This window comes from Lygodium microphyllum, chromosome 17, assembly GCF_053477565.2.
Source record: "Lygodium microphyllum isolate KBCC chromosome 17, Lygodium_microphyllum_v1.1.10, whole genome shotgun sequence".
NCBI classification, from domain to species: domain Eukaryota; kingdom Viridiplantae; phylum Streptophyta; class Polypodiopsida; order Schizaeales; family Lygodiaceae; genus Lygodium; species Lygodium microphyllum.
Window position 1 is genome coordinate 8,208,379 of NC_141151.1, and position 23,175 is coordinate 8,231,553.

At 42.8% G+C, this 23,175-nt stretch overlaps 1 protein-coding gene across 3 annotated transcripts in view; it reads left to right on the forward strand.

The window, feature by feature from the left end:
* Positions 1–23,175, forward strand: part of EMB2729 (Alpha amylase family protein) — a 140,803-nt gene that overhangs the window by 115,950 nt on the left and 1,678 nt on the right. For 2 of the 3 annotated variants that reach the window (XM_087696955.1, XM_087696956.1), the window contains 7 exons: positions 9,718–9,786; positions 9,988–10,104; positions 10,219–10,296; positions 10,393–10,503; positions 10,778–10,858; positions 12,736–12,840; positions 14,658–14,743. In XM_087696955.1, the coding sequence (XP_087553081.1) occupies positions 9,718–9,786; positions 9,988–10,104; positions 10,219–10,296; positions 10,393–10,503; positions 10,778–10,858; positions 12,736–12,840; positions 14,658–14,743 (647 nt within the window). Of the gene's footprint in view, positions 1–9,717; positions 9,787–9,987; positions 10,105–10,218; positions 10,297–10,392; positions 10,504–10,777; positions 10,859–12,735; positions 12,845–14,657; positions 14,744–23,175 lie in introns of all 3 variants that reach the window. The other variant, XR_015694337.1, reaches the window with a different exon arrangement.

The following is a 23,175-nucleotide window of genomic DNA, read 5'->3' on the forward strand; positions in this document are numbered from 1 at the left end:
TAGTAGATGTAGTGTCTAGGGTGGTTGCGGGGTGGGGGGTTCAGCTACGCTGAAGTAGTCTGTAACTGCTCTCTGGAGGGGTGGATGATGTTGGGGTCGCCTCCTAACGCGTAACAATAATGCTCTGTGTCGTTGCAAGAAAAGGCCCAAACATCTTTGGTCCTCATAGTGCATCACCCATCTTAGTGGTACAAAGCCCTCCTTAAAGAGGCAATGATAGCGGCCTCGGATATCATAGTATACAATACATCTACAAATGTAGTGCTCCTTCGTCTCTAGCTCCCATCCACAAAGTTGGCACATCCTCTCATTGGCTACAATATGGCTCCATCGACCTATCTCAATCATCAGCTGATGCGATGAGGTGTGGATCTGACCAATAGCAACTTAGAGTCCGTGGGAAAGTTGAGCATCCATGTATCTCGGCTTTACTATGAAGCCGTCATGAGAAAGCTGCAAGAAGTGGCATTGGTATTGAGCTGTTTTTGTGCCTAATGGGAAAGGGGGCTTGGACCAAGTCCTTTTGTCTCCACTTTAGTGACGTTTGCCCTGATCACACTATTCAACTTTGCATGACTAAGGCTCAAAGTAGGGCAGTCGAGGCTGTAATCAAACGGTGGTAGTCTATCTGTACTCATGCCATGTAAATTCAGCCACGTGTTCATATGTGCATACCAACACTGTCTATCTCCCTCAGCTGCAAGCTATCTTGAAGACTCCAGTGCTAGTCTAGGTTATCGGTCTTTAGGGAGTTGCGATATTCTCTGGAGGAAAGTAATTCCTTGGAATAATGCCTCAATTATCAAGGGTGCAATGCCTAATTCTGCCCGGATGATCTGCTGTGGTATTGAGGCTTTTGCCCTTATCATACATGCTATCATCATGACCAGTGGTCTTTCCATGTGTTCCCAGCCATCATAATGTTGTGCTTCCGGTCCATCATAGTCCATAAGTGGCATCTGTCTAGTATGATAAAGGCTTGGGTCCCAAATGGCTGCCCCATAGAGTAGTGTGGGCATATCTAAAGTGTCAAAAAGTCACAATTCGGTAGGATGCTCTTGAAACTATATGTGTGCACATTGCCGCTCTAGAGTACCCAAAGCTGCATATGCCTGTGCAGGCCTAGCCTCTGAAGTCTCCTTCCATGAAAACTGTGGCCCCTTGAAAGTGACCTTGAGGTATACATATTGTCTAACCATTTCCATAGGCTGACCGTCATACATAAAGTGGTGCTCTTAGCATGTCAGCCAAGTTGCTGAGGTGTTTAAGACCATGTTTTTAGTCTTTCCAAGATTAACCTTGAGACCTTTATCTTCACATAACACATGCAATACATCCATATGCCGTTGTAGTCCCGCTCGTGAATTTGAGATAAGCACCATATTATCAGCATATAACAAAATTGTTATCAGTACCCCAGCTAAGTTGGCTCCCATACCACCCCATCTCTGCATGTAACTAGAAATCTCGTCATTGTACAGTCCAAACAGCAAAGGAGAGAGGGGACAGCCTTGCTTTACGTCCATTGTGCTAGAGATTGAGTCTACTGTGCCTCTAGGCACTCGTACTCTCCTTGTCATAGTTTCATACAATGCATAAATACACCATTGCATATCCTTTGGGACCCTAATGGCTTGCAACCTTTGCATGAGTCTTGCACGTGGCACAATATCAAAGGCTTTGCGGAGGCCCACAAAACAATAGTAGAATTTTTGCCTCCATGATCATCCCTCCTCAATCAAGGCCCTTAGTGTGAATGTATGGTCTAACGTATTGTATCTGTGGCGGAAACCAACTTGTCTTGTGGATTGTATTTTCTTTGTTAGAGAGAGAGAGAGAGAGAGAGAGAGGGGGAGATCTATTGACCAGGTGTATCATCTTCTGATTAAAGATCATCATGGTGGAGGGTAACTGTGATGGAGGGCTGGTTGAACAAGACACCCTTCAAATATAAGGTCTTTCTTTGGAGGGTGATGATTGGTGGTCTTCCGCTTGCTTCAGCCCTTTCCAAACATCGAATCTCCAACGGCAATTGTTTCTTTTGCACCACCAGTGTGGAATCGGCCCGTCATCGATTTATTTCTTGCCCTCTCGCTAAGAAAATCTGGTCATTCTTGTCAGCAGTTTGGCGAGCGGTGGTCGGTTTCTTGCTACGCCCGTTTGATTGGGTTTTTGTGCAGCCCAAATACCCCACACAGACATAGCCACATATGAAGATCTTGTTTCACTTTCTTAGATATTGGGGCTGTTGGCATAACTGGACCATTCGGAATGCTTTTCTTTTTGATTCCGCCTCTAATGTTCATGGGCATATTGCTAGGCTTAAAGGTCTCTTGCTTTGGCAGATAGATCTTATTCGGCTCTCTGACTTGCTCCCTCGGGAAAACCTACTTCCTTGGCATATGGCAATTTCCTTTGCATCTTTGCCATGACTTTTTGTAACTCTTTAGTCGTTTAGTTCTTGTAGAGAGAGAGAGAGTTTTTACACACGATGGCATAGAGCCATTGTGTATCTTGTAATCATGTAAACTTGTACCTTTTTTGTAATTAATACAATTACCTTTTATGAAAAAAAAGGAGATCTATTAACGTCTCTAAAAGGCAAGAGTGGCCTATGAGACCATTATCAATACAACTTGTACCATCATCTCTCATCAGATAAGAAGATATAAAATTATTTGTAAGTTCACACGGTATATTGGAATGAGATGTATGGAAACTGAAAAAACTGAAAAAGTTGAAAAAAACTAAGTTTAAAAAGATTAAGAGTGTAGGGTATCTCCCCCTCAGTCTATGGAATCCACCAAGACTCTGCAAGCTACCTCTGACTCAGTCACCACGTCAATCTGCCTGTGTAGGGAGCAATCGTGATGCGAATGTGGCGCATAAGGGTACCCCTATGCTGCCGAGTAGGTACTCTAGGGCATCATGCTCTGCGTAGCGTTGTAGCTCTGTCAACTGTGATGCCTCCTGATGCTATATCTCGGCAACGCCTATTAGTAGATGTAGTGTCTGGGGTGATTGCGGGGCTGGGGGTTCAGCTACGCTGAAGTAGTCTGTAACTGCTCTGTCGAGGGGTGGATGATGTTGCGGTCGCCTCCTAACCGGTAACAATAATGCTCTGCGTGGTTGGAGCTCTAGCAAGAAAAGGCCCAACATCTTTGGTCCTCATAGTCCATCACCCATCTTAGTGGTCCAAAGCCCTCCTTAAAGAGGCAATGATAGCGGCCTTGGATATCATAGTATACAGTACATCTACAAATGTAGTGCTCCTCCGTCTCTGGCTCCCATCCACAAAGCTGGCACATCCTCTCATTGGCTACAATATGGCTCCATTGACCTGTCTCAATCATCAGCTAATGCAATGAGGTGTGAATCTGACCAATAGCAACTCAGAGAAAGTTGAGCATCCATATATCTCAGCTTCACTATGAAGCCGTCATGAGAAAGCTGCAAGAAGTGACATTGGTATTGTGCTGTTTTTGTGCCTAATGGGAAAGGGGGTTTGGACCAAGTCCTTTTTGTGTCCACTTTAGTAATGTTTGCCGTGATCACACTATTCAGCTCTGCACGACTAAGGCTCAAAGTAGGGCAGTCGAGGCTGTAATCAAAGGGTGGTAGTTTATTTGTACTCATGCCATGCAAATTCAGCCACGTGCTCATATGTGCATACCAACATTGTTTATCTCCCTCTGCTACAAGCTGTCTAGAAGACTCTAGCGCTAGTCTAGGTTATTGGTCTTTAGGTAGCTGCCATATCCTTTGAAGGAAAGTAATTGCTTGGAATAATGCCTCAACTACCATGGGTGCAGCGCCTAATTCTGCCCTGATGATCTCCTGTGGTACTGAGGCTTTTCCCCTTATCATACGTGCTATCATCATGACTAGCGGTCTTTCCATGTGTTCCTAGCCATCATAATGTTGGGCTTCTGGTCCATCATAGTGCATAAGTGGTATCTGTCTAGTATGATAAAGGCTTGGGCTCCAAATGGCTGCCCCATAGAGTAGTGTGGGCTTAACTAAAGTGTAAAAAAGCCACAATTTGGTACGAGGCTCTTGAAACTGTATGTGTGCACACTGCCGCTCTAGAGTACCCAAAGCTACATATGCCCGAGCAAGCCTAGCCTCTGAAGTCTCCTTCCATGAAAATTGTGGCCCCTTGAAAGTGACCTTGAGGTATACATATTGTCTAACCATTTCCACAGGCTGGTCGTCATACATAAAGTAATGCTTTGAGCGTGTCACCCAAGCTGCTGAGGTGTTAAAGACCATAATTTTAGTCTTTCCGAGATTAACCTAGAGACCTTTCTCTTCATAGAACACATGCAATGCATCCAGACGCCGTTGTAGTCCCTCTGGTGAATTGGAGAAAAGCACCATATTATCAGCATATAACAAAATTGGTATTAGTACCCCAACCAAGCTGGCTCGCGTACCACCCCATCTCTGCATATAATCGGAGATCTCATCAATGTACAGTCCAAACAGCAAAGGAGAGAGGGGATAGCCTTGCTTTATGCCCACCGTACTAGACACTGAGTCTATTGTACCCCCAGGCAATTGTACTCTCCCTGTCACATTTTCATACAATGCATAAATACACCACTGCGGCCTAGAGTTTGATGGACAGGGTATTTGCTCTTGTGATGGAACATCGTCTAGTGCCTTCGCATGTTCATGCCAAACCATAGGTGATGTCAACTGGATTGGGGGTTGTCTCCCGTGAAATTTCCTCCGTGACCTCTTGCTATCCTTGCTCAGAAAGAGCTGATACATCTCTGACTCTAGTTTGGCTAAATAATCTCTCTTCTTTTTTCGCACAAGACAATGCAAGACATTCATGCTTATGTGTGCATGTCCTTAGTGTAATATCCCTCAGTAAGCGGGTCCTAGTTTGTCTGCACTCATCATCATACCAAGCATTTTGAGGGACAGTTCCATTGCGTATTGCAGTAGGGCCCATCTTATATGGGAATGCCTCTGAAGCGACAGCATGTAAAACCTTCGCTAGAGATCTAGTGGCATCTTCCAATGGTTTATGTTGGTCTAGCTGACTTAAGCCATCTCGTACTGCATCACTATAGATGTGCGAGGTTTGCTCTAGAAATTCATAATGTGGGAATGCGTGTGATTGTGTGCATGTTTCTTGTCTCTGACTATATGTTAGAGTAAATTTTAAGATCGCATGGTTAGCCGCTATATTGATCGGCTTATCAGATATCTTGAAATCCTCGATTTTTGGAATTAACGCTAGCGAGCCCATTACATAGTCCACCACTCTAGCCCCTTTTTGCTGTTCCAACATGTGAAAGTATCAACTCCCAACCATCTTAATAGGCCATTGAATATAGCCAATCCATGAGCACTTCCCAAAGCTAGCAGATGGGATCCATATGTTGTCAACGCCTTATCCTGAGATGTCCTGGCAAGCCCTAGTTCATCCAAAGCCAATTCCTTAAACATTTCATGTTCAGTATCATAAAAGGCAGATTGCTCATTTCCTATTCGAGCATTAAAGTCTCCCACTAGTAGTATGTCTCGAATACTTGCATATCTCGTAATATCTTCATGTAGTACTTCAAATGGTGATCCCTCCCCAATAGCAAATGTTGAAGAGGCAGGTGGGAAGTAGCCTACCGCAACATATAGATCCCTTGGGTGCCCTATCCTTAGCCTTACCCACATGTATCTAGCATGCACATCTCGTGACACCATGTGAATCATGTCTAGGAGGCTCTCATGATAAAGAATAGCCACCTCTCCTGACCCCCTAGTTCCTCCTGGTCTACGGGGTTGAGGTCTGTATGCGCTCTCCCATTTGTATCCCACAACATCCGGTAATCTAGAATTTGTACACTGATGTGTCTCCGTATACATAGCCATATCTATCCCACAAAAGGTGTCCTCAAAATAACCTGCATCGAGTCTCATTGAACCATTACAATTCCAAAGGGACATCTTCAACGTCTCATAGGCCTTGTACCATCATTGTGACCTCCATTCTGCTATGATTACTCTGCCATCTCTATACACAACATACTTGCCTCCTTTACGTGCCTACAACACTTTTGGCATGCAAGCCCTCCTGTGCTCTAGCTGTGCGGGTGTGAGATCCTCATCAAGGTAAATCTTTTCACCCTTCAATGCCTTTCTTTTTTATAAGAAGGCTCTTTTGCTATCCATGTCCCCAAATTTCAGCATGAGGATCTGACCTCTTGGCCATTTGGATCACCTATCCTCCAAGCATCCATAATGCATGTCTTGTTTGCACCCATCTTAGCACAAAGTGTTTTAGCGTTCTCTTGGGGGTTTCCTTTTTTAGTCCATCCCACCACATGTACACACAATGCATGGAGTTTCCTCTTTGCTTCCTCCTCTAGTGTTGCATTCATCATTTCTACTTTGTTCTGAGGCACCCCTTTGTTTCTTCTGACTACCTCGATCCATTGTGCATTTTCATTCACTGTTTGCTGAACATTTTCTACTTTCTTTTGAGCTCCCTCTACCACATTCACCCATGTGTGCATGTCTTTTTTTAAACTTTCCACCTCTTTCTTTAATTTTGGTGCATCTGGCATTGTTTGTGCATCCATCATTGACTTGTATGTCACTAATTCATTCTTACATGCCTGTAACTACCTTTTGAGTTCGGCAATCTCCATGTCCTTGGCTGCTATGCGTGCATTTTATCGGATTTCTTATCTATCATATCCATTTGCAAGTCAACCTTGATTTCTTTATATTTTGCATCATCCCAGCCATTAGAGCATGATTTCCTGTTTGCTTCTACAGCATCACTTAGTTCTTCCCTGAATGTCTCCTGCAATTTTCCATCTACGTCTTTTTGCTTTGTGTCCATATCATTCATGACTTTTTGTTGCATGTTGCCACACACCCTCATGCATGCTTTCAGGTTTGCTTCCATTTTAGCATTCAATTCCTTTCCCCATGTTTCATGCATCGCATTCATGTCACTTTTCACCTTGTCAACCATTGGCATACATATTACTGCAATCTCGGCCCTTATGAGGGCTTTCATGTCATCCAAACCATTTGTTGCAGTCAGCCTTTGCATCTTTGTCCATTGCTTGGCACTTGTGGGAGTGGTATTTTCACGAGCTCTCCTTCTGTTTTGTCTATAGTAGAACTTTTCGTCCTTAGTGGGGGTCTTGTACCGCCCTTCTGATACAGTCCCTCCTGCGGTTGGCTTGATTGGTTGTGTATCAAGTTCGGTCTCATGTCCACTGGTTTCTTTGTCAGTAGTCTCTGCCAGCTCGCAGTTTAGGACAGCCACTCAATGTGCTTTAATTGACCCTGCTGACCTTTCTTAGACAGCACCCAATACACAGCAACTTCCAGGGCAGCCAGAGTCTCCCTATGCAGAGACGTGACTGTTTCTCTGCGCAGAGACGTGCACCTGCTCACGACAGGTCTGCTTCATGCCAGAGAGGTGTCCACTGCCCCACCAGTCATCAGCACTATAACATCTGCCCCTGGGCGCCCGCAGCAGTGTGTAGACAGACGGGCATCTCCAGAGTTAGTCGTCACGTGCAGAGTCAGTGGCTACGTTCTTGCATCCAGCAGTCGTCACATCCAGGGTCAGACGTCACGTGTAGAGTCAGTGGCTACATTCTGGCATCCAGCAGTCGTCACATCAGTGGCTATGTTCTCACATCATCCAGTTGTCACATCCAGGGTCAGACGTAACATCAGCTAGACATCACGTGCAATCAGACGTCACATCCAAAGAGAGAGAGAGAGAGAGAGAGGGGGGGGGGGGGGTTGTGTTATACCTATTTGAGTTCAACCATTGGTCCATGCATATGAATATGGAGGGGTGAAATCAATGGTGCATGGATATCCGACAGAGGTGAGAGTTTTTCCTCTTTTCCAACTCCCAACAGTGAAGTCACATGTTCCCCATTCACGGAACAACAGCCTGGATATTCCCTTTCACATTCCCCCCATCCCCCTGGTTGTTCCCCTTGCTGGATGTTCTCCCCTCAGGTACCCCGGCTCCTTGAACTTTTCAGGGGGTGGAATGCATTCCCCAATTCCCAAGGGGATGGAATGGCATTCCCCTGCTGCTATGGTGTACAACCCTGTTGAGCTTTAAGAAATGGGAGTCCAAGCTTTACTGTGTAGGCTGGAGGTGATTCATGTGTAGCCTTGTTATTGTACCCATGTACTTACATAAGTGTAAGGGATTTGTCTTGAGGGCACATCTCAAACTAGGTGGATGTCCCTATCTGTCCCTGACAAGGGGACAGCTAGGGGATGCATTCCCCCTATTCCAATAGGAGAAGCGATGGCCAAGGGACGGCTGTCTGGTTTTCACGTTGTACTCAGTGACACATATGCAAACATATGTGCGGTCCTTTTTAATGGAACTGTTCTTCATTATCCCATCAACTTCAATGGAAAGTGTATTTGAAAAAATCAAAACAGTCACATCACATTGACTTCATCAGAAAGTGGATTCAATTAAATTCAAATTGCCACACAAACTTTAATTATTGGGGGTGAAATATTATATTGAATGACTGCAATCAAGAAAGCTAAAAGTGCTCATGAAGAAGATGATCCTCTAAAGTAATATACCATTAGAAAAACAGTAGCCTCAAAGGTAGCCAAGTTGCGAAGTTTCCCTATTGCATAGAATGTCCAAAAGCACAAGCAGGAAAGGAAGCTGGCATAAGGCTTCAATTCAAGTGGAAAAGGTCCAAAGAGCCAACTTGCCAAATCCTAAAGACGGAAAACACTGTCTGAGAAGAAGACAATGAATAAGCTCCAGGAAACAAAGGTGGCAAAATGCTGCAATCAAACTAGAAAAGATCCAAAGAGCTAAAATAGCTTGCAAATCCAAAAGTTGGAAAGCAGACTATGAGAGAAGAAGACACGCAGTGAACAAGCTCCTACGAAGGAGGATAGCTCCAAAAAATGTGTGAGAGGTCTCATTGGAAAAGCCACATCTTTCAAAAATGGGAGGAGCAATCATCTAACAGCAAGCATAGACAAGGCATACATGTCAATTAGAAAACAGCCTTTCCTTGAGTGACAGTTTGTTGGATCAAATTCAAAGCCTTCGACACCACTTAACAAGAGACTCCATGTGATGCCAAAGGGAATTAGCATGTTTTGCTAACCAATGTTCAAGCTGTAGAATAGTATACATTCTCTTGGTTGTCATATCAAATAAGAGTACTCATTTCTGTTGCATGAAATGCTCCAATCCTGCATATTTATCCTCATATTTTCAAGGAGGAACTGGCTGAAATGGTTTAATCATATTCCAAATGAAATTCCAAAGATGTAGTGATTGCCTAGGGCATACATCCTTTAAGCTTGAAGAAAAGAGGTAACTGTAGTCTGAGAGGCGAGAACACAAGAAACAGTAGAAGAGTTTTAGGCACTTTGCAAACCACATAAGTTCCCTAAAACCCAAAGACAACACACTTCTTCAGTGCACATGGGTGGTAATGCTCTTTATGTTTTCTTCTCAAACATACTACACTCTTCTGTCATTTCTAAGTTACATGCTTTTCCTGTTTCTATGTTATGAAGTCATTTTTGTCATGTAATATGAATCTGTGTTAAGGCTTCTCAAATGGTTTCATGCATATTGCCACCTGTATATCTTGCCCCCTAAGTCCTGGGATACACTCGTTTTATGTGCCTTAATTAATCAATGAACCATTTCCTGGCTATATGGTTCAGATTGCAGCGACTCTCACACGGATGCAACGTACAGGCAAGATGGTTGTGTATGTGGAAAATCATACTCAGGTGAGTCTGGGTTCTTGATTGCCTTTGCTTGTGGTTTCCTTGTGAAATTTTTTAGGTCTAGGATCATCCCAATGCAGAATAGATCTGAAAATGCATGGGCAGATCTTGACAAACTGAAAGGACATATGTGTGTTCCAGTAGGACTAGTTTTGACAAAAACAAGGGTTGGCTAACTGATTTTCTCGTTCATTTTTCTTGAAGTCACTGGCAGGAGGGATGTCATTATCAGAAGCGATAATATCTCGCCGATCACATGAAGATTGTCAGAATAATAATAGAAAGGAAGGAATAACTAAAGAAGGGATGGCTTTACTCAAGGTATGTTAACAATCGGACAGTGAGAATGAATCTGCATGTTGTTCAGTCCATTCAGTATTTTTATTTATCCTCATCTAAAAGTGCTATTTGGTAATTACATGATCTGTGAATCAGTTAACTCGGTTGATAACATTGAGCATGGCTGGATCTGCATATGTTAATTTCATGGGGAATGAATTTGGCCATCCACAGGTAGCAAAATTTTCAGAAGTTGCTCACTAACTTTGTGTATCTTTAAGTTACCAGATGCAGGTGCCATTGTCTTACTTGATTGGAATGTGATAACAGAGAGTGGAGTTTCCAAGGCCCGGTAACAAATATTCTTACTCTCAGGCATTCCGTCAGTGGGACTTGGTGGAACGTCCTGGGCCACATGCTCAATTAGCAGCCTTTGATAAGGTACACACCTTATGCAGCTAAACTGGTAAAGATTGCCATTTTGTGATCTCTGGAAAGCTGGCATGTGATCCCAGAAATTGTAAGCTGTCATTCAGAGCAGATAACTGGAACATATTGAAGTAAATGTGCAAGTGTGATTAGTTGCAGAACGAAAGTTCATGACATAAAAGAAATGTTTAAAGAGCATAATTATTGATGTGCAATTTATGTAGTCTTGATTTCAGCCTCATTAAAAGTATGTAGGGTGAATGTGGTTCTACATATTTTGAGGCAGGCTCTAATGCATGTTGAGGATGCACATGGAATTCTGACCCTGGACCCTGCCAAAGTTCTCTTTACTGATGATACAAAGAAGGTATGAAAGTCTTATTAAAACATGATAAATCATTCTTTGTATGAATGCAAGTCAGCCTGGTGAATTAAGAGAAAAATGTTCTTTAATAATGGTAATCCCTAGAGCGCCAGAACTCTCCCGGAAAAGTACAAAAGACCTGAGAGATGGAAATTGATGCTTCCTGGCTGACCTTTCTACCTCATGAGGTGCTGAAGGGGGTTCTTCTCTCCTTTTATGAAAATGAAGAGCCTAGATCCTACACTTGAATGAAAGCCTCTTGGAGCTACCTAATTTGTTTGTAGTTACCTAAAGATTTCTCTGACAGCCTTTGAAGGAGTGGATGTTAACGAATGATCTCCCAACTCTGAGTTGTTCTGTCAGCTACTGTCTGTAGTTCAGAGAAATGCATATCTAATCTCTTTCAATGCTATGTTATTGCTAGATACTAAATCAATGTGGACCAACTGCATCACAAGGGCTCAAAGTTCCAGTCCTTTGCCCATTTAGAAAATTCTGGAAGATCATGACCTTGAGCTAGCCATCTTGCCATCGCAAACTACTCTGTGGACACTATGCTAGATGAAGAGGGTCATCTTTTTAGGCATGAATGTGGCATAACTTTGTGGACAGAATTTCTGTAAGAAAAGGGTGGATATACCTCTCTATTGTGTTTTTCTCAGCCATCCATCATCCAAGACTGTAACCTGTTGCCCCATCTGTCTGCATGATCTGTTACAACAAAGTACAATGACAACTAAATCTCAAGCATAGAGGCAAACACCACCCAACTCATCCCAAAATGCTCAAGATCTAGAAGACCCAACAAACATTTCTGCTGAATATCTTATTTTTTGTGAAGTTGTCTACTCCTGAACCAAGGTATCCCAAGAGATGTAACAATGACGGGGTATCTGTCATGGGGATGTTTCCCACAATCCTGTAAGTCAAATGACATTGAGGGCCAAGTCTAATACTCACTGCTGGGTCGTGGTGAACAGTGTTTTGATATCTGCCGTGGAGCACCATTCTTGGAAGATTGTGTACCATCTAAGCCTTGCAGGGACTCCACATGTGTGCAGGGTACTTGGAATGGGTTGTACATTCTTGAATGGCTCTCTCCCTGCTGAGAAGAAAGGGATGGAGGCTGCAGTGAACTGTGAGGCAGGTGAAGTGGAGGAGAACTAAGAGGAAGGGTAAAGGAAACTGAATGCGGATGGAGCAGTTGCAAAGAAAGGAAGTGTGTTGGGGGTGGGAGTCTAGGAAGGGAGGGGGATGGCTGGCAATGGGAAAGTGTGTTACAGTGGGGGTAGCAGTAAGAAAGGAGCAGGCTGCAGCTTAGAGAGAAGAAGGGTGGTGGAAGTGAAGGCAAAGGAGCTCCCACCAGTGCGAGGGAAGGAGATGGCTACAGCAAGCAGGGTGGGGAGACGGGGTTAGTGGGACTGCTGGCCATGCTATGTGGGGCAGAGTGGGAAGAGGGGATGCATGGGCAAAGGAGTGAGACATGGACAGCTAGCAAGGGCATAAGCTGAGGTAAAAGGAGCAGGCTACCACATGACCCTGGGAGGGAAACAGGCAGGAAGATATAGAGGGAAGAGGGTAGGGCGGGTAGAAGGGACTTACAACAGTGGTTGCGCATACACATGCTGCTAGACGTTGCAATGTGACTCTAATTCTAAGAAAATACATTTAATGAGCATTTTCTTGTCTTTAGATCATTGTTTTCACGGGCAGAAGGGACTTACAACAGTGGTTGAGCACACACATGCTGCTAGATGCTGCAATGTGACTCTAATTCCAAGAAAATACATTTAATCAGCGTTTTTCTTGTCTTTAGATAATTGTTTTCACATGCAGGCACTTGACACTCCATCCTCAAGTTTTTTCCCTCCTGGATGCAGGTTCTTATATTCATTCGAGGGCGATTGGTATTTATTCTGAATTTCCATCTTTCCCAATCATATGAAAGGTTACAATTCTGCATTGAAGAACCTGGTGAATACAAGGCAGGTGCTTCTTAGTTTTTAAAATCTCAGTTACTCCAACTTTTAAGAACAGGTGTGGTAATTTTAGGAGAGATTAATAGCATAGCCTTTTTAAAGATGCAATATTTTTGGGCATTCTACTAGCTATCCATGAGCTCAGGGTGTCATCCTTTATGTTACTGAGATGCATGACACCATTGCCATCATCCAAGGTGGGTCATACTACATGATTTAATGGAATCAGCAAACAGGTTCTAAAGAATCATCGCATCCTTACAGGTTTGGATGCTTGTCATGTGCAAGAGCATTGCCAATTGGTCTTGCTTAGAGAGCACTCCCTTGGTGTCAAGCACCATCAAGATCTTTGGAACTTTTCAGTTTTTACATTCAAAGGATGTTAGTGTCATCTTGAGGACGACTTGCATCATGACCAGGAACTTAGGCAGCTCTACCTCCGAAAAAGATTTGGCAAGGGTCCAAGTATCATCTGCTTAGATGATGTTTGCAGCATACAACGTGCAAGGAGCTAAGTATTGCATGCAAGGACCAAAAATTTTGACGACCATCTTCTTTTGAAAGGGAGGACTTTGAGGGGTTGATTGTTGGACTCTCAATATGGTTGGACACACGATCAAGTTGCAGATATTTCCAAACAATCATGGTTCAATGAAGTCACAACATCAGGTTCAAGAAACATAAACAGTAGAGGATTTTCAGGCATATTGTCACCACAAGGTTGAAAGTTCAATATTCATATCAGAAAATAGTGCCAGAACTTTGCACAGATGTTATGAAAACAACTGTCAACCTAAATTATTAATGTAGGGTTCAATCAAGTTCTTCACAATGGCCAGTCTTCTATTTTAGCAAAACTGCAATGCCATAGCAGCCCACATCACCTGTTGGATTTTTGACTGTTTTGACATGAAAGTTGTGTTTGGAAAGCTTTGATGCCAACTTTTGACTCTCTATTGTCTCTTGTTCTCTCCTCTTGTGCCCATTCGTACTCTGGGAGCATAGCTACATACCAAAGTTGTTGCAAAGTTCTTGACTCAAGAGGGGTTTACTGTTGTCCTTGAACTGTCTTGTATGTTTGTAGCCAGTGTTGCTTTGATCATGCCATCATCATGTGTGGTGGAAGTTCTTGTTGCTGTCAAGAATTTGCCTTAGGATCAGACAGTTGCCATAAGCAGTGGCTGGATTAGTCTAAAACATGTAGGAAATTATAGCAAATATGTATAAAGAAGGATGCTTTTGACTTTCTATTGTTCTTGCTCTCTCCTCTTATGCCCCTTCATACTCCAGGAGCATAGCTACATACCAAAGTTATTGCAAAGTTCTTGACTCAAGAGGGGTTTACTGTTGTCCTGGAACCATCTTATATATTTGTGACCAGCTTTACTTCGATCGTGCCATCGTCACGTGCAGTGGAGATTCTTGTTGCTGTCAAGAATTTGCCTCAAAGTCAGACAGTTGCCATGATCAGTGGCTGTATTACTCAAAAACATGTAGGAAATTATAGCAAACCTGTATAAAGAAGGATGGTGTCTTCAATGAAGAATATAGTTGTTTGATATGGGGTTCATGTTCTGCACATGTGTACTAAAACAGTTTAGCTCCTGATTATTGTATACAAAAGACTGCCACTGTATATTGGTTTTCGCTTCATTGGCACTGCTAGATTGTGATGTGACTATCAAGTTTATAAATATTTCAGCTTTCGGGTTTAAAGCTTCAAAGTTTTCTTGTCAAACATTACTCCTATGTGACAGCTTCCTGATAAGCACACCTTATGCTGTATTTGTAGTAATGTAAGAGTTTATCTCAACTTCATGCAGTTGGTATTGGATACTGATCATCCGAGTTTTGGTGGAGATGGTCGATTAAGTGGACTAACATCTGTAAGGACTAGCAATACTGAAAGGTGATATTACTACACTCTTTGGTGATCTATCTTGACTCTTCAGTAACATATCTTGACATGTCTACCCAAGCTTTATTATGCACTTCTGCTTTTCTTCGAAGCTTTCTGTTAGTACAGTATCAGTCATTTTATTGGATTGGTGAAGATACAGTCATATTTGCATGCTAACGTTTTTCTCATGAATTCTTTGGTGTTATCTTTATTTGAACCCTAACTTGTCATGCATGATTGCACTCAATGGGTTCTAGAGTTTAACTTCTTGTTATTATTTTGTTGTTGGTTGTTGTTCCTCCCTTTTTGTTTGTCTCTGTATGCACTTGTCTTGTAGAAAATGCATAGTAATCACTGTGATATAGAGACAAAGACTTCTGTTTGTAATTATTACACCTCAGAGAAAAGTCCCCTGAGATAAAGTACAGAGATCCCTGTAAAAAGTACATGAGAGATGAGTACATCCTTGGAACATTGGCTGTGTAAGCAACGAATGTGATGGGCTATAATGAAGGTATCTCCCCTCCTCCTCATCCTCCCAGAACCAACCTGCAGCCTCTTCCATGTCCCTCAAAGAGAGTGGATAATCTTTATCCAGATTCTTGAGAGAATTTCTACAGTGGAAATGTCATGGAGCTCTATGGCATGGTTACAGCTTGGAGTCCAGATGTACCAAGCGATAATCCTAGCAATCAGCTTCCATCTGTAACAGTGTCCATGAGGTACATTGTGTCTGGAAATAGTCTGAAGTGGGGATCTTACTCAGATGTTGGTGGGTGGTTTCCTCCAAAGTCCTTATATGCACAAGCTGGGCCTTTATCTATGACCTAAGGTGTAGCCCTCCCAAGGGGCAACCATGGTTTCTGTTGTGCAATGGAAGACAATCTGGGGGGATCTCCTCTACACCTGCTGAGAACTAGGGCAATCCCATTGGCAGTGCCTGTGCATTTCCTCTCACTCACCACATTCACACATGCCAATGAGACCTTACCATATCCAAGAGACGTGCCTATTGCCAGGTTCCTATGAGCTACTAGCTATAGGAAGACAGATTTTCCAAGGTCTGAAGTTGTCATCCAACCTTCTCCAGAAGTCTAACAAAACTCATCTGAGATGCCCTCTCTGTGCCAGTGAGTAGTAGTTGTGCTGTGCTCTGATCCTGCTCATCTGAAACCTACTCCTTGTGATATAGCTAAACAAGGCCACATTGCCTGGCCTATCAAGGAACTGATCCCTCCAAACTCAGTCTCATAGATCCCACTGTAACTTCTGAAGGGACCTCCTTTGATAAGCCCAACTGATGTCTTCATCTGTCTATCAAGTAACTGCTAGATCCGGGTCAATATACAACCCCTTCTCACAATGTGCCACTACCTTGATCCTCTGCCTAGAGCATCTTGTGAACTCGGTCTCATTCAAATGCTCTCTCTAAAGGCAATTGTCCTTTGCTACCATCAGAGTGAAGATCCTGTCCCTAGTAGTTGCAAAGACCTCAAGGAGGATATCCCCTCTGGAGAAGAGACCAATCTAGGCTTGAGAGTGATTGTACCTTATCCTGCACTCGGGAGGGACTCCCTCTAACAAGGCCTCTATTATGAGTCTGCTGGCACATCTGAGGCCTTGTAATCTTTGACTCTGCATCTCTTGTGGTAGCTCCCAAAATGCAAACCAATTTCTTACTGAAAATGCAACTGGCAAGGAGAACCTCCCACAATATAACTAAGTCCTTTGTCTAGGAGAGGACCTGTAATCTCTGTCTCTGCATCTCTTGCAGTAGCTCCCAAAATGCAAACCAATCTCTTACTGAAAATGCAACCTGCATGGAAAACCTCCCGTAATATAAGTCCGTCCTTTGACTAGGAGTGTATCCCAACTCAAGTGACAGATAGTGATTGAAGAGAAGAGGTTGCCTCCTTTCTTTCATTGTGGTCAGTGGTAGTCGATGGAAGCCAGAAGATACAGATCTGTAGGCTGTGATTATGGCAGCTGCAAATCTGACCTCAAAACTCCTACCTAAGTCTATGTGCTGGATGTCTTGAAGGATCCACTGAGTGCTTGGCTGCATGGTCCTCCATTTGTAGGTGTAATGGACCAAATCCTCTACAGCAAAAGTTTCTCCCAAGGCTCCTCACTTGGAAGGAGACCCATGACCAATGATCTTAACCAATAAGGCTCTGCTCGGGCAATCTGGGTCTATGATCCCTAAGCCTACATCTGAATCTAGGTTGTCTAATGACATCCCAAGCCACCTTTTTCTTGGCCATCTCCTCCTAACCTAATATGGTTCCTCATTAGCCTGGCCAATGCATGGCCTAGGAAATGCCCAAGAAGAAGTAATATACCACATGGTTGTGAGAAGAACCTGGTTGTCAACCACCAGTCTCCATGCTAATGAAAGCCTTGCGGAGCTCCTGTATGGGAGCTATTGTTTGATGTTCAAGAGGATGTGTGCCAGGTGCTGCTCTAGAGTATGTCGATCCCCACGTGGCATCCAAGATATTGCATCAGTCCCATGAGAAACCCAGATGAAACCCTCATGGGATCACCGGTTTGGGGCCCAGTGTCACATAGCCAGAAACCGTATGCATTGGCCAACTGCTTAAAGCATCTGATGCACTGATAAGGACTTGGTTTTGTGCAGAGGAGCTGTACTGATAAGGTCCCAAGAGCTCATGAAGAATGACTTATCCAATCCATCTTCTTGTGGACACTTCTCGTGGCAATGCCTAGAGTGCCTTCTTTAACTTCTCTATAAAAAGAGCCATTAAGTGCATGTGGATCCTGTCAGTGACCACCATTTGGGTTTGCTATACTCTACCTGTCCCTCTCATATCTGAGAGGTCTAGTTGTGGATCTTAACAAAGCTGTATAGTACTCTGTAGCCACTTCTCCAGCCTCTTGACGGTTTTGTGCTATAAATCCATTGACTGTCCTCAATCCTTGTCAAGAGTATCTAGGCCTTGTAATTGTGAGCAGAGTGCATGAGGATCGAGACACGCAATGTTGTGGTTCACACACTAAGAGAGAGTGAGTACAAAGTAGAGAGAGAGAGAGAGAGAGAGAGAGAGAGAGAGAGAGAGAGAGAGAGAGTCGATGTGGGTACAATCTCCATATATATATATATATATATATATATAGTACATGTGTAAGAGTGCGTGCACACCCGAACATCGTAAAAGGCATGGTGACCCTTTATTCCCAATAACCTCCCACCTAAAGGCAATGTACTTGAAGGTAGAGGAAAGAATCAGCTAAGTCTATGTATGTACAAAGCTGAAATATATATATACTATCCAACCCCCATCGTCTGGTAGCAATGAGCAAACCGCTCTGTTGAAAGACCTTTCGTGAGAAGGTTTGCTGGGTTATCATCGGTATGTATCTTGACAAGCTCAATGCTCTTGCTATCAAGTACAAGGTGTGTGCACACCCGAATATTGTAAAAGGCACGGTGACCCTTTATTCCCAATAACCTCTCACCTAAAGGCAATGTACGTGAAGGTAGAGGAAAGAATTAGCTAAGTCTATGTATGTATTAAGCTGAAATACATATATACTATCCAACCCTCATCATCTGGCAACAATGAGCAAACCGCTCTATTGGAAGACCCTTCGTGAGAAGGTTTGCAAGGTTATCATCGATATGTATCTTGACAAGCTCAATGCTCTTGCTATCAAGTACATTCTTGATAAAATGATAACTTCAGCTGTACATGCTTTGTCTTTGCATGAAAGACAGGATTCTGTCCTAACATGATAGCACTCTAACTATCACAGTGGAGGATAGGAACCTCTGTAATACCAAGCTCTCTCACCAGACGTGAAAACCATAAAGCCTCCTTGCATGCTTTAGTGGCAACCACATACTTTGCCTTTGTAGTAGACAATGGAACATACTTCTGTAGCATGGATATCCAAGAGACCGCTCCCCCTGTGAACATGAACACATATCCTGAAAAATAGACTTCTTGCAGTCAAGATGACCAACATAGTATGCATCCATGAAGCTAACACCAAATGACTTCCGTCTTCCAAAGCAGATGCACAAGTCCTTTATGCCCTTAAGGTATCTCATGATAGATACCCTTCACTTCTTCCCAATGATTTTTGCCAAGATATGCTATGTACTTGCTAACTTTTCCCACCGCAAATGCAATGTCAGGTCATGTAGCAACCATAACATACATCAAGCTACTAATAGCTAAAGTAGAAGGAATCTTGGCCATCTTAGCCTTTCCATCATCAGATGTAGGGCTCTCATCTGCACTAAGTTTCACATATGGAGGCAACAGTACACCAATGGCTTCCCCCCCTCCATATTGAAACGTTGCAAAACCTTAGTAGCATGCTCCTACTGTGACAGATAGAGAAGACCCTGCAATTTGTTCCTGAGTATACATATGCCAAGAATATGATACCATTCTTGTGGTGCCTATTTCAGCCCATACAAACTCTTGTTGTTGCATATAGATCTCCTCATGCAGATCATCATGTGAGAAAGCTGTTTTTACATCCATCTTTACGAGTTCCATATCTTCAGATGCAACCAAGCCTAAAATGGTTCGCAAAGTAGTGATTTTGACTACAGGAGAAAAAACCTCATCATCAAAATCAATTCCATGTTCTTGCTTGTACCTTTAGTAATCAGTCATGCTTTGTACCTTGGCAAAGAACTAGGAGTGACTTTCATTTTGTAAACCCATTTGCATGGTAGCAGTTTCTACCCTTTAGGCAAATGCACCAAATTCCAAGTGCCATTTTTCATGAGAAATTTCATCTCTAACAGCATAGCCTTATGCCATTTCTTGCTATCTTTTCTGTCCATCGCTTCCTTGAAGCATGATGGCTTACCACAATCTGTCAACATGACATAATCGGCCACATAATTGACACCAGAAACAAACCTATTTAATTGTCTCTGCATTTTGGTCGACCTATGGACCCAATGACCAAGATTTGGTGGCTGTTCAGCTTGCAAATCTGCATTAACACCTTGCTGTTTTTCAGGTTCAACATGTTGTACAACCGGTTTTGGTTATTCCAAAGGTATCAATTCTTACTGAAATTGTGGTATATCATGGGCAATATCTGGCTGATCATTTTCAATGTCATTCCCTGCGTTTTCAAGGCCATTTACAGTAGGTAGTTGCTGCTGTCCAGCATGCATTCTTTGTTGTCCTATGGATACATCTTCCTGGAACACAACCATTTTGATGTGGTGTGACATGAAAAGACGCACTTGAAACAAGTATCCAAGTGTGCATGTCATCATTAGAATCTGCAATCAATGCATGTGCACTCAAAGAAGCAAGGAGTACATCACCGTCACTGTCATTCTCATCGGTGACTACATTTACCTCCTCTATCGTCACACTGCTTTTCTTCGTAGGTTAGTTGTCCTTTTTCTCAGCCTTGTTGTCTTCAGTATTTTTTCTCTTGCCTTTCTCTTTCTTCAATTGAAAACAATCTCGTTTGTAGTGCCCTTTCATGCCACAATGATAGCACTCCACATTTTTGCCACGAGACTTGTTGCATGCCTTATTTTCAGAACTGTCCTTTTGTTGAAATTTGCCCCTAGTGTGCAATGCATTAGAAGACTTGTTTGTTGAATTATTTTGCCTGTTGAGTTCTTCCATCAACAAAGAACTCTTCACATTAGAATATAACAATTGAGCATTTGAGTTACTCAAAGTTGCCCTGAAAGTATCCCAACTTTCCAGCAAAGTGCGTAGCAAGAAAGTAATCTTGAACTCATCATCAATGTGGAAATCCAAATCAATCAATTGATTGAAAATTGAGTTGAACTCATTTAAATGTACAGACATGGCTTTACCTTCCTTCATGCAAAGGTCCAACTTTTTCAGTCAATAAAACTTATTGGCTACACTTTTTTGGGCTTACAATTCCTCAAGTCTTTGGCACATTTCATATGCAGAATTTAGCTTTCCAATGTTAAAGAGCAAGTTTTCTGACATTGAGAGCTCTATGGTAGAGCTTGCAAGCTCATCCAAATCATCCCACTCTTATTGTTCAATACTTGCTAGTCTTATTCCCTTTGCTTTGATGGGCTTCACCTGTTTCTTTTGCACCAAGACATTGTAGCACTGTTTTTGCCATATTCCAAAATTGTGTGCACCCTCAAGCTTCTTGATGTGCAAAAGGTTGCTGCTATCACTGTTTCTAGCCATGATTTGTAGCACTAAATTGACTAAAACATTAGCAAATGCAAGCCCAAATGTCACACAAATGACCACGGTACGTTGCAAGTACCAACCAGCAGTGAAAATCAAGAAATTGCAGAAATTTCAGGTCTGCAAATTGATTTTCAGATTTAGAGAATGTCTGCAATTGAATTCCACAATCAATTACAGCCAGATTTATAGGCCAATGCACCAATTGCAATTGAAATCCCCAAAATTCTGCTGCAAGTGCATTTTGGGCACTAATTTGATGATTGCGGTCAAAAACCCCAAATTTTCTAATGCCCAAATTTGACTGTCCTGACATAGCTCCAACAACCTAAGCTTTAATACCAATTTGTCGGCGGAGTGCACAAGGATGCGATGCTGTGAGGATTGAGACATGCGATGCTGTGGTTCTCATATATATATATATATATATATATATATATATATATATATATATATATATATATATAGAGAGAGAGAGAGAGAGAGAGAGAGAGAGAGAGAGAGAGAGAGCACAAGACTCGATGTGAGTACAATCTCCAAGTACTATAGGTTTTTGATTTTATATATATATAAATAAAAGGGTTGCACACCCGAACACCGTAAAAGGCAGAGTGACCCTTTATACCCATTCCCGAGAGTAATACAAAAAAATATCTTTTGACTCTGTCTCTTGATTGAGTCCAAAAGGAAGCTCTTGCATGAAACATGCATTTGATATTCCTTCATGGCAGCAATCTCTACTGTGGAGAGCGGTCATATATATCCTCTTAATTGTTCATATGCAAGCTAGGCATCTCTTCTCCTCCCTTTGGAGTGCAATCAATGATGCACTGGCGATCCTCTCCCTCTCTAGAAGGCCCTCTCTCATCCTTATGGCCTTGTCCTTGAAGAAGGAGCTGATATCTTGCAAGCTTTCATCCAAGTTTGTAGCTGCCTATAATCTAAGTTTACAGTTGCCCATCCAGTTGAGAATGGTATGATAAAATATGTTATTCTAAAAGATACTTAGAACCTAATTTCTGTTTACCGAAAAAAGATATAGAAGTTATTTGCATCTCAAACAACATAATCCCATGAGAAAAATTATATAAGTGTAAGAAGCATTCAACTCATCCCAAATTGTGAATCGCACTAGAAAAGAGGTATCTATTGAGTTGGTATTTTATGGTACTAATGCATACACTGGTACCTATAGTACAATATAGTATGAACCCTTTTGTACATGGTACTAGTGCAACTATGGGCACAGTCCGCCACATGAAACTTGTCTCACCTAGAGAAAGTTGTGGCTCTTATTGCCCCTCTCTCCTAGAAAACTAGATTCCCCCCTCTAATCATCTCCATGCATCTTCCTCTCCTATCCTCGATGTCGTCCACCATGTGAAGGTCACCCCCTACTATTGAACAGTTGACCTGAGGTAGGGGCTAACCATGGGTAACCCAAAACTGACTCCTGTCTTGTTGTCCATTCGAGCTATAATGATGAGTAGACCTATAAGTGCATCATCCACTCTCATAAAGACCCACATGGTGCTCCTTGGAACCAAGATACCCCAATCCTATACTGCTGAAGTCCACTGCTCTCTAGCACACACAAACTCCTATAGGTATTTTTATGGCTTCCAGAATTGCTGCCGAATAAGTTTAACTTTGCTGTTGCAGAAGCTTTCCATAGCATTGTGATATCCTCTTTGCTGAGAGGTGATGCTTCTCTAATATGAGAAAATCCATCGATCCTCCCACTAATGCTGTGTGCAGGCCTTGTTTCATGAGGCTCTGGCACTGTCAAAAGTCATCCTTTGATGCTTTGTTCATTCCATGAGAGGAGTGCATCTCAGTGCTTGAGATTGGCATGGTCCTGGGATCCACGGTGACAGGGTCCATGCCTGTCACAACTATCTCCTAAAGTACACCCTGACAAGCCTCCTTTCTGCTAGCTCTGCTTCCTGAAGCAAGGGGAGAAAGACCTCAGAGTAAGGATCTGAGTCATTCGTTTCCTGCTCGCTCTCCTATGGGACAAGTGCACCCCTCACCTGCTAGGTGTAAGGGACTTGTGATGGAATTGGCTCTGAGGACACAACCTGGTGATGAGAGGGGTCTGGAGATGTTGGCATATCTATAGCTTAGTGGCCTTGTGGATCTCTGTCTCTTGTAGGCCTGCTGCCTGGGCAGCATGTGTTACTGGGCTGCATCACCTTTGTCTCTAAGGGGCTGCTGCTAACTGGGCCGGTGGAATCTTTGGCTCCCAAG